The 12,348-nt window shown below is 32.5% G+C and overlaps 1 protein-coding gene across 1 annotated transcript; it reads left to right on the plus strand.

Moving 5' to 3' along the window:
* Nucleotides 1-9,496: 9,496 nt before the first annotated feature.
* Nucleotides 9,497-10,597, plus strand: LOC147381278 (VQ motif-containing protein 4-like). Its single transcript, XM_086430648.1, has one exon. It carries the CDS (start codon nt 9,718-9,720, stop codon nt 10,408-10,410), a length of 693 nt encoding a protein of 230 aa, XP_086286774.1. The 5' UTR covers nt 9,497-9,717; the 3' UTR covers nt 10,411-10,597.
* Nucleotides 10,598-12,348: the final 1,751 nt, after the last annotated feature.

Consider the following 12,348-nt stretch of genomic DNA (forward strand, 5'->3'; position numbering starts at 1 on the left):
ATTCTTTTATTCTTTCATGTTGCGTCAATTACGAATAGACTCGTGGGTAGGTTCTCATTTCATGATGAAAAATTCTCGAATCGAACCATTGAAATCACCAATCATATCGATTTTTTTGGGGAGCATGGTATTGATTTTTGGGTGGATCCCACACATTCATGGGTGGAACCCAAAAGAGTGCTATTTATTCTGAGAAAAGAAAGAAAGCTTATGGCTTCAGCTCTTTGTTTCTTTCTAGATTAACAATTTTATGAATGATTTTAAAACTTGTCGAAGGCTGAGACGACTCGGGCGAGTCATCCTGGTCTGGGAGGTAATTGGACGAGACAATGTGAATCTTGTATCACATCAACTTGATCAAGATCCATGTTGACTAATCTGAAATTTGACCGAGTCACACTGGTATTGTGTTGTTTTTATTTTTTAATTTAAGTACTCGCTATCTAATGATTTAAATGTTGTTATCAATATGAAATGAGATTTTTACATTGAGCATCTATTAATCCACCTTAAAATAAAAGATTATTATTATTTAAGGGTTGGGTTCGGTGATTCATGAAGAACAACTCAAAAGAAAACACATGATTTCAACCGTGTAAACATGAAATTCAACAATTGAGATTTATATACATCTAATTAACAAATCTCGAGGATAAATCTCAACCAATGGATTTTTTGTTTATACAATCAGAATCATGTATGTAGGGTATTTTAGAAACACTCCTTGTAAAATTGGTGATATTAGGGTTACCCCCTTGCAAAATATAAGATTAGGCTTACCCCCTTCAACTGTAAGTCTACGTTGCGTTTTTTTGATGATTTAGCGGTGAAATTTGGAAGATATCCAAATTTAGCAATTGAATCATTAAGAAAAAATAAAATTGACTTACAATGAAGAGGGGTAAACCTAATATATATATATATATATGGGGAATGCTAACGTCTAAGACCTCATGGGGACATTAGTATTGTCCAACACTTTTTTTTTTTTTTCAATTATACCCCTTATTATTTTGTCTTTTAGTGAAAAAATATGAGTATGTTAGTATTTTTTACAATAAGTACATTTATTATATCATTAATAAATGCATTTATTATGTTGAGATTGATTTCAAACTCATAGCATTTATTATATAAACAAATATTTATTGTGTAAAAGACTAACATAACCTTGTCTTTTCCACTAAAAGACAAAATGATGAGGGATATTATTGAAAGAAAAAAACGTGTTGGACAATGCTAACGTCCCCATGACAAAGTATTGGACATTAGCATTCCCTTATTTATATATATATATACACACAAAAATTGAACGATTTGACTTGTACAAGATGAAATGAGTTTGATGGACAAGTGTCTCAGTGAGGACAAGACAAAGTACTCCGTTTGAAAATCATGTTTCATGATCAAGCAAACATCAATGTCTCTTCCTTGCTTCCACCGTCTTTTACACTTTTATAATCTAGTTTTTTAGTATTATTCTACCTTTCTCCTTGTTACAATCAAAAGGGATTGTTTGCTAATTAGAAAATTCACGGGGAAAAAAATCAATTTTTTTCAAAAAATGTGATTTTTGTCAACATTCGATTTGTTTATTGTCGAAAAAATTGATTTTATAGGAAAAAAATATAATTTATCGATGATAGGAGTAAAATCATTTTCTTACACTCCTCAAAAATGATTTTTCTAGGGGCAATAAAATCCAAGGCCAACATTTTTATATTGATTGTTGTTGCATTCAAGTCAATTTTTTGCGATGGTCCGATTTTTTATTTTCAATTAAGGCCCTGCTTGGTACACTACAAATCATTTGCATTAGCAGCCCTGCTTGGTACCATGCAAAAGATTTGCACTGAAATGATCTGTAATGCGAATGATTTGCAACACTTTTTCGATTGCAAATTATTTATTGAAATTTATGAAAGACTTAAAAGGTTCATGCAAATAATTTGCAATGCAAAAATATTTTAAATTAGATTCCAACAAATCATTTGCATTGCAAGGCAAATGGTTTGTGATGAATAATTTACTATTGCTTGATACCCATTGAGAAATATCTTGAAAATCTATTTTAGTGATTGATTGTTCTTTGCAATAAAAAATTTCATTGTGATCTTGAAAATGATTTGAGGTACTTTTTGTGCCTCAAATTATTTGCAAAAAAATTCTTAAAAAATTTAGGCGATCCAAGCAAATTATTTCCATTGTGTAACCAAGCATCAATAAAACTGGTCTTAGAAAGTTATTTGCATTTGCAAATCATTTACAGCATACCAAGCCGACCCACACGTCGGAAAACGATTTTCTCAAAGATTTTTTCCCCAAACAAGCCCCCCTCCCCCCCACCCCCAAAAAATAATAATAATAATAATAATAATAATAATAATAATAATAAATAAATAAATAAATAAAATAAAAATAAGAATAAAAATAATACTCATGAAGTGGGGGCATTCAAAAAATTGAAGCAACCCTTTTCCATATATGAATGAGAATTGGATCTAAAGAAACACAATGTAACATAAAATAAATATACAGACAGCTAATGTGTATGAAGTCTCTTTGAGCTGTTCATGAACCCTACATAACATGGAAGTGGTCCCTCCCTAGCTTGTATGACCTTTTGAATAAAGGACTTTGTCCACTCCACCCAAATAAATTAAATTAAGAATATAAACAAATGTACAACTGGCTTGATGTATATCGTAAATTTTATTTATAAATTTGTTTGCAAGTTTAGAAATTATTTGTGATTTTTTTTTTCTTCACCAATTTATATGGAAATTAGAGAGTTTAGAAAGTAACGAATAATTCTTGAGAGAAAAATAAAATATTTTAGAAATTAAAATTTGAAAGAATTTATAAGATTTTTAGAATTCTTTAATGTATCATAAGAATTGTATATAATTTTGTACCTCAATGGAATGTTTTTATATTATATGTGTTCTAGAATGGTTATAATTATCAAAGATTTTTGAGGAAATATAAATAAATGCAGAGTGTCTTAGAAAATCCTAAACAAGTTTACATGAGGAGTGGTCCTCATTTGCATACATCCCCCTTGGGATCACACAAGTTTAGAAAGTTTAGTCATCTAAATAATTTTATAACACAAGTCTATTTGTACTAAAGTGTTGTACAAACTAGATCCCTTATAGATAGTATCAAATCAAGCTATGAGGAATGTGCTTAAGAGAAAAACTAACTTTAGAAAAGTTGTATAAAAGGAAATGTTTCAACGGTTGAGGGTATGCCACATCATCAAGAGAGTCACATCTGATCGTTTAAATTTAAGAGTTCAGTGACCTCCATTCTTAAACACTTAATCTCATATAAAAAATTATATATATATTTTCAAATCTGATCCAAACCATGAGTACAAGAGGACTAAATTGTTATTTATTTATTTTTAATTTTACGTTTTATGTACCATAGAACAAGAACTACAAAAGATCCGTTCTATTTAGAGGTATAAAGGAACCTAATTTAGAAGTATATTAATTTCAATCGAAAGTTGATGACCAAGCTTAACAAATTGGCAGAAAGGTTACAATCTAGAGCAAATGATGAGATTTCGAGCTAGACGAGAGATAAATGACCTAATTAACTCGAAGAAATGAACATGTCACCACGGCCAGAAGGATAAGATGAATAGACAAGCCGAGGTAAGTGAGAATTGATGGCACAACAATTGAAAAGGATGCATGACATGTACCCAAAGTTGGACAAGAGGCAAAAGACCTAAAGAAGCAACTCGAAAAAAGTGAGAAAATAATGGATCCAACGATTATAGGTATGAAAATTTGATTGTTAATATTCATCTTTTTACTCGTATAGATAAAGTAGATAAGGATAACTCATTTTCAATTTCGAGGATGGATATAATGGAGAGACTTGACATTAGGAATTTTTCGGACAGAAAAATCATTTTCATGGGATTGGGTAAAAGAATTAAGGAAAGAAAATATCTTTTCAAGAAAAAATATTTTCCCCCAAAATGTGCAATCATACACCTACAAATCTCTTTTTTATATAAAAATAATAATTTTTCTACAGATATTTTACTCCAATCAGATTAACCCAAAATACAAGATTGTGTCCCATATGCTTCACAGGACTAGGGAACTAAATAACAACCAAGAAGGTAAGAAAGAAATCTGACATAGAAACTAGTGGTGTGACTCAACTTCCATGGGAAGAGTATTAAAAGATCTCCACATGACATTGATTGGTTTAGATCCAAAAGAAACTCTCTTTCTTTCTTTCTTTCTTTCTTTCTTTCCTTGGTTGAGGTGTTTTCCCATCAATAAATAATCAAAAAGGACAGAAAGTCAAGGTCTTTGTTCCTCTTTCATTCAAAATGCTCTCACATCCAACCAAAACACACACCAACCCATCACTCTCTTCATTGTTATCTTGTGGGTTTCATCCCTACATTATCATCACATCTTCCTTGATGATCATAATGACTCTTAGAATTTTTTTTTTCTTAGTGGGCCCTTTCTAAAACAAATATCTTAATCAACTACTCTAACACGGTTTGACACTCATAATTACGTATTCGATATTTTGATTTCGATACTGACTGGATTAGAAATCAGATCTCTAATATCATCACTCCAAAGACTTTATCAATTAAGCTAGTTGACACCTGCAACATTTATAATAAGGATTTGTTTTTAAAATAATTTTATTTATTTATTCCATTAACTTTGACAATGTAGAAAAGTATGTTGAGATGGATGAATGAAAAAAATTATTAAAAAAAATCCAGATATTATGTAATTATGTTCAATGAAGGTCTGATTATAGTCTAATTTGAAGGTTCTAAAAATTTTCAGACATAATTGATGACACGAACAAAATTCAATCAACTGATACCAATTTATTTTTTAATATAAGGTTTTGATGACGATGATTAATTTATACGTCACATAGCTTCCTATCTTTTTCAATGGAAGTTAAAAGAAAAAAAAAAAAAACAAAAGACAAAGAAGAATCAAAGGTCCGCTTAGTGGGCCATTCGAAAATGAGTAATCATAAAATCGATTATCATAAGTTTGACTTTATGACTTATCATCATCATACGGCTAATACACTATTGTCCAACAAACTCTTAAAACGTCAATAAAGTACATTATCAAATACTCAAAAATTACTAAATTGCCCTCTCTTTGTTTGTGAAATTTGTTATTTTTCACTCCCCATATTTCAAGGGTTTTCCTTTACTTTTGTTGGGTTTGAAAAATATGGAAAGTGATGTTGGAGTTTAGTGGCCGGTTTCATGATGTAACCTCTGCCTAACATCATTGACCGTCTCGTCCGTGAGATTTCAACTGTGGCGGACCCTTCAAGGTTTACAAATCCAAGGAAATATTCTCTCTAAAATGCCATTAATCTTTAATAAAATTACAAAATTGCCACAACTTTTATCGTTTAAAAAAAAAATGTCGTTGAAGTCAAGCCAACTTAGCCATAGCTTGGTATCAATGCAATTAATTAATTGAAGGTCACTTAGAACTGTTGAGAAAGCATAAGCTATCGCAAGAAAAATGACACAAAGGAGAATGTTTATAAATAATTTTAATTTGTTGGACATCAATGTGAGAAGTATTACGTCGCTATCTTGATCACCGTCCGATCTAAATTCAATCCCCCCCTCCTCCTAAGTCGTATCGTCTACAATCCCAGGCATGATTGTCTGAAAGGACAGAGATTTGGAGACAAAGAAGAAATGGCACTCTCACGCGTGGAAGGTCATGACTAAGTTGTTATGCCTCTTACTCTTCTTATATTTCTCTTACATCTTTCTTCGATGCCATGGTGACCAAAGGTCAAGAACTATCTTAGATGGCCAAATTCAAACCCACCTTACAAGCAAGACCTTCCATTCAAATTTCTACCTAATGCAAATAAAAATCATACTTCTCATGTTAGTAGGGTCAATTAAATTAGGGACCGACTAGTTGCACACCATTCATTATAGATTGCACACAAACGTTAAAAAACATCATTTTTTTACCTACTAAATGCACTTCAATTCATAATTTTTAAGGGTTTAAGACTTATTTGTCTTCCTGCAACTTTGTATTCTCTACTTTGCTCATGCTCAAACGTTAAAAAACATCATTTGTTAACCTACTAAATGCACTTCAATTCATAATTTTTAAGGGTTTAAGACTTATTTGTCTTCCTGCAACTTTGTATTCTCTACTTTGCTCATGCTCAATTTTTCTCGTGATTAATTTAGCTCGCTTTCTCTTTGTAATCAAAGAATTTATTGCAATAATATTTTGAAACGTACAACTTAGTAAGTATGGTTTCGAAATATTCAAGTATTTGTAAAAATAATTGAACAAAAAATAATGTTTGTAGGCATGGTGAAGGAAAAAAATAATAATAATAATAAAATACAACATTTTATTATTATTTTTTGAGTATAATCATCTAAATGGAGTGCAAAGGGGGAATTTTAAGTGATGGAGTGCAATTAGTAATGTATAGTGTGCAACTAGTCTGTCCCTTATATTATCTTAAATGAGAAAATGAGTCGAAGTCATAATTTGTGTTGTGGTATAATAACTGGTGGAGTTAATTCGCTCTAGTCGATTAAATCGACTTTGAATCTTTCAATTTTTTTTTTTTTTGTTTCTCTTTTTCCATAATTGAATGAAATTTATGTGATAATTTCAATCAAATTATACAGACAACTAAGTATACTTAATACATAGTAAATGAATTAGATTAGTTAGGTGAGTTTGCTTGAGTTTTAATTAAATTTTGGTTCTTGTTGAGTCATTCCATTATCATGTATGGAGTTTGTTAGGAAAGCCACACCATAATGACTGATTTGTGAGAGTTTGTAGATGAAGGGTCTCCCTCTTATAGTATGAACATGTGGTCCCTTGATTCCACTCTTTTTTCTTTCCATTATAAATGAGAATTTGATTCTATTTCTCCTTTCCTCCTTTACCCATAATGTCATCAACCACAACTTAAAAGATGTTGCAGCCACTCTCCGTAATGTAGGAATCAATTAATATTACTTGAGAAATTTTAGGATACTTTTGCCAATTAAAAGAATTTGCATCTCCACCACTTGCCGGGACTTAGTTTGGAGATCTTTCAATCAAAAATTGACCTAACTTGATAGAGCCTACATCTTGGTAATTTGTCGAGCTTTTAAGTGTCAAAACCCACCTTCACCCACTAATTACTAATTACTAACCTGCTTGCAGTCATAAAAAAATAAAAAATGGTATGATAATATGATATATCTTCTGATCGATCAAAACAATGTCAATCTTTGAGCGAATCCTCTATAGTATTTTTACTTTGAGGTTTCCTGAAGTTTATTTCAATTGTTGTGGGAGTACCACGTCTTAAAGACGCAAAAATCCATTCGTTAAAAAATTGGAGTTCAGGGACCGTTCATTTTCAAAACGGCAAATCAGGCTCAAAAATCTTTTTTTTTTTTTTCAAATCTAATCTATAGATGTTTAAGGTGTTGGTTTTTCTTTTAAAACCTTTAATTCTATTATATTTACAATTCACTACAAAAAAACTACAGGAAAGAGTACTACAGAGTATCCCCTCTTGATCAATCCGATTGACCTATCGAACTATTCTAATTTAGAGGTTTTATGTGAGAATTGGGATAGAAACTCAGACTTGCTAATTTTGATTACTTCTAAAAATGATTGAAGACACGATGATCTACACCATCCAATCGAAAAGAAAATGATCTCATTAAGTGATACAAATTGTGGTGGTACACCCAACCATAGTATGGTACCGGATCACTAGATCATTCAATCATACATAGTACTTAAGGTTCTACAATCTTTTACTTTTTGACTTATACTATATCACTGTTTTGGCATATTAAGGGAAAAAATCTAAGTGTTTTCAAAGTTTGAGAAGATTGGATCTGGCCAACATCTAATTTATTTATGTAATCTATGATTTAATGTGATGTATTGTTCTGATCAACCAAGCATTCATGTGGGCCCATCCCCACAAGAGTCATTGTCAATGCTTTGAAGAAAGACTTCTTCCCCCATTAGTGAGAAAAAGAAAGAAGAAGAATTATTATTGGCACCCCAACTTTTTTTTATTACACCTCAATTTCTTAAATTATTAGATGAATCTTAGGGTATGTTTGATTACACATGGAAAATAGGGTGGAAAATCAATTTCCATGAAAAATGACATTTTCAAGTGTTTGATTGCACATGGAAATGGAAATTCATTTTCCACCTCAACTAAAAAGTCCACCAAAACATGGATTTCACTTTCCCACCCATATGGGTGGAAAAGTGAAATCCACCCAAATTTTCCATCCTCAATTATTTCACTCATATCTTCTTCTTCCTATCACCACCACCATCACAATAACCTCATCGTCGTTGCCGTCACCGTCATTATCATCTCCGACCACTCTCTCTCTCTCTCTCTCTCATCTCCTCTACCATCACCACCACTACCACGCTTTCCCTTCATCTTTCTCATCATTTTCTTCCTCACTTACCTCCACCGCCACCATCATCACCGCCATTACCACCACCACATCCTTCCCCCTCCCTCTTCTTCCTCTTACCTTCCTCTCATTTTTTTTCTCCTCCTCCTCCTTTCCTTATTTTTTTTCCCCCATTTTAATTTTTCCATGATTTTATCCAAGTATAATCAAACAATAGAATTTGATTTTCCAACCCTACCTATTTTTCACCACTATTTTTTCATGGATTTTAAATTCCATGGAAAGTCACTTTCCATGCAATCAAACATACCCTTAATGTCGTGTGTGCTGAATATGACAAAATTTCAATTCTAATACATTGTTCATTTTAATTCCCAAAACATGTTTTTTAAAGTAAATTTGTCACTTTTATAAGCAACGAATTCGCTAATAAATACTAATGATTTTGCCATATCATCAAATCTCGTTGGTAATTTATTAACGAATTCATTGATTATAAAAGATAACAAATTCATAGGATAAAGATGTTTTGAGAATTAAAATGAGCAGTGTATCGAAGTCGGAATTTGGTCATAAGTTGTACATTGAAACATCTTTAAATTATTTATCACACCCAATTATAGATTAAAACAGATTCTTCACACACACAGGTTTGGCTCAAACTATAATCCCAACATAGTAAAATATTATAATACTTGTTCAAGCAATTTCACTAGTTATTTATAATTATGTAATAGCTCATACAAAATTCAAATAATAAAAATCTAGACAAAAAAATTAAAAATTGGTGAATTTCTATTGACACCCAAACCTTTACTTATTCTCAATCATTCATTTATTTTCTTTATTTTAATAAAAATATAATAAATAAAAGTTGGGGGTGTCCATAGCAACTCTAAAAAATTCAAACCATTCGGTGGTGTTATTGTATTTTGGATGAAATATTTGGGCATTTTCTTAACAACCAATCAAAACCAACCACTCCAAAACAAGAACCAAAGTGAGAAGAAATAAAGAAAGAAAGAAATAAAGAAAGAAAGAGAGGAGAGAGAGAGAGAGAGAGTTTAACTTTTAAGACCAAAAGGAATCAGAGCAGTCTCATCAATCTCAACCTTGTTCTTCACTCCTCTCTCTCCCTTTGTATTTGTTTTTGTTTTTTAATTTCAACACAAACCCATCTTTCTCTCTCTCTCTCTATAGACCAAAACAGAGCTGAAGAAACTCAGAAAGACCCAACAATGGAAAACTCACCTAGAGCTCAAGAAAGAGAGAACCCATCTCTCCAAATATCCCCAAAAAGCAATGGAAGCAACAACAGTAGTAGCAGTAGTAGCAGCAACAGTAATGGAGTCCAACCTCTCTTGACACCAAAACCTATCTCTAGATCTGAAACTAACACCTACCCAACAACCTTCATCCAAGCAGATTCTTCTTCTTTCAAACAAGTCGTTCAGATGCTCACTGGATCATCAGAAACAGCCAAACAAGCATCAAAATCACCTGTTGAGTCTCCATCTTCAAAGAGCCAAATCCCACCAATCAAAAATGGACCCAAAAAACAGGGATACAAGCTTTATGAGAGGAGAAACAACCTTAAGAACCTAAAGATCAATCCTTTTATCCCAAGTTTAGTTCAGAATTCTGGGTTTTCTCCTAGAAAACCAGAGATTTTGTCTCCAAGTATTCTTGATTTTCCTTCTCTTGTTCTTAGCCCTGTTACACCTTTGATTCCAGACCCATTTAATAGGTCTCCACCAAATTGTAATAATGATTCGGCTCGTAGTAATTCATCTGCAGAGGAAGAGAGAGCAATTGCAGAGAAGGGATTTTATTTGCACCCATCACCGATTTCGACTCCAAGAGACTCAGAACCAAGGCTTTTACCTCTGTTTCCAGTTACATCTCCAAGAGTTTCAGGTTCTTCTTCTTGATTTAAAAATATGCTATTTTGTGTAAGTTTTTAATATTGGTACTTATGAGAGGTTGAAGATTAGTGGAGACTGGATTATTTGCAGATAAAGATGAGATCTTTCTGCTTGAATTGTACAATTTGATCTCTCTCTTGTTTATTATTATGGAGATCCATCAAGCATGGGATGTAAGATCTCAATTTGGATCCTTGAGTTTTCTCTTCTTTTTTTGTTGTCTTTCCACAACTCTTTCCCTCAATCTTTCTTTCACTCAATTTCCTCCTCCCTCTCTCTCTCTCTCTCTCTCTCTCTCTCTCTTGGTTGTTTGTGCTATTAATTGTTTCTTTGGAGAATTGAGTTTTGTTTCCAAATGGGTTTTCATTCACTCACACTCTCTCTCTTTTGGTTGTTTGTACTGTTAATTGTTCATTTGGAGAATTGGAGTTTTGTTCTCAAATTGGTTTTCTTATCTTGTTAAAGAAAGAAAATTTCTAGTTTGATCCTATTGTTGGGTGAGAGGACTGTCTTTCCTTCTCCCCCTCTCTCTGTCTCTCTCTACTTCTTAATTTTACTGATCCAATTCAGAGACAGAGAGAGAGAGAGAGAAAGAGTACTGTTGGAGGTGCATGGACAGGGTGTGAGGGTGAGTTGTATTGTATCACTGGCAAAGCACTTGTGTTTGGCTTTTACAAGGGCATTTTAGACAATGGGCAATGAATCTTGACCTTTATCTAGGGTACCTATTGAATGGGTCCCATGTAAGAGCACTTTAGTGCCAAAACTTCAACTTGATCAGTGATTATCATAACCACATAATTTCTCAAATTTCAAGATTTATTCAAGTACGCTCTCTGCCTGGGTGCAGAAGTACACATAGTGATCAGATGTAAGAGTGGTGTGTACAACCTATCTTATGGTGTGTCACATCGTATTGAACACAGCCTATAACTGTGATAGATAGTTTGAGAAAGATAGACCATCCCATGGGTTTGAACCATATAAAAGCATTGCATGTGCTCCTCATGCAGGAAGAGATATTGCATGGAACCTACCACTCTATGGTCCCCCCCAAAAGACTTAACTTAAGCTGATTAATTGATCAAATGAGAGCTCTTGGTTATCTTTTTGACCAACTTTGTTTTGGATGGTTTACCATTTTTCCATCTTCTCACCAAACATGTTCATGGTTCTAAATCTCATCTGAGACCGAGATGATATGTCTTGGTATCGTCCACCAAGAAGACAGATAGACTAGTCAAATGTATCATACAAGATTTAAAATCATAGTTCATTTATCTCATTGTTGAATAAGACGACTCAAATATATCAGAAAATTGTCTTATTCATGAATGAAATGTTAGAACAAGTTTTAAAACCATGGGTAGATTTCATCCTCATTAAATTATTCGGTGTTTTTATGAGACAACGAGGTGATTTGGAAGAAGAGAAAATTATCTCGTTTTTGAAGGTTGAGTACATCCAAGGTGATCATCGTTTTAATGTTGGGGTTCCTATTCTCTAGTGGGCTGATCTCCTCGACTTATCTTTCTCTAAATTAATGAACATTTACTTATAAAAAGATTTAAGGTTGGCTAAGTAATCTTTTTCTCTCTTTAATTATATTTGAAGCCAAGTCTTCTTTTATTGAGATTGAGTTTATATCTGTTAATCATTATTAAGGAATAATGTAATTCTATGATTGACATCCAAAGTAAGGTGCACCAAGCATATGGGCAAATTATTTTTCTGAGAAAATGGTTGTAGATCAATTCTTAGGTGCAATCAAATGCTGAAATTTTCCTTTAGAAATTCATGAACTATATTTTGTTTAAAGAAATTAATTTTATCTGGAAAATATTTTCCCTACAAATCATGAGATTCCTAGTTAAAGTTGGAAAAAGCGTGGAAGAAAGAAAGACACCCTCGGCAGTTTTTCTCTTTTTCAAGGAAAGATAAAGA

This window comes from Akebia trifoliata, unplaced genomic scaffold (assembly GCF_017979445.1).
Source record: "Akebia trifoliata isolate Shusen 1 unplaced genomic scaffold, ASM1797944v1 Contig00608_ERROPOS3031104, whole genome shotgun sequence".
NCBI classification, from domain to species: Eukaryota; Viridiplantae; Streptophyta; class Magnoliopsida; order Ranunculales; family Lardizabalaceae; genus Akebia; species Akebia trifoliata.

Bases quoted from the DNA above. Each gene is read 5' to 3' on its own strand.
- LOC147381278 (XM_086430648.1), top strand. From the start codon at position 9,718: ATGGAAAACTCACCTAGAGCTCAAGAAAGAGAGAACCCATCTCTCCAA.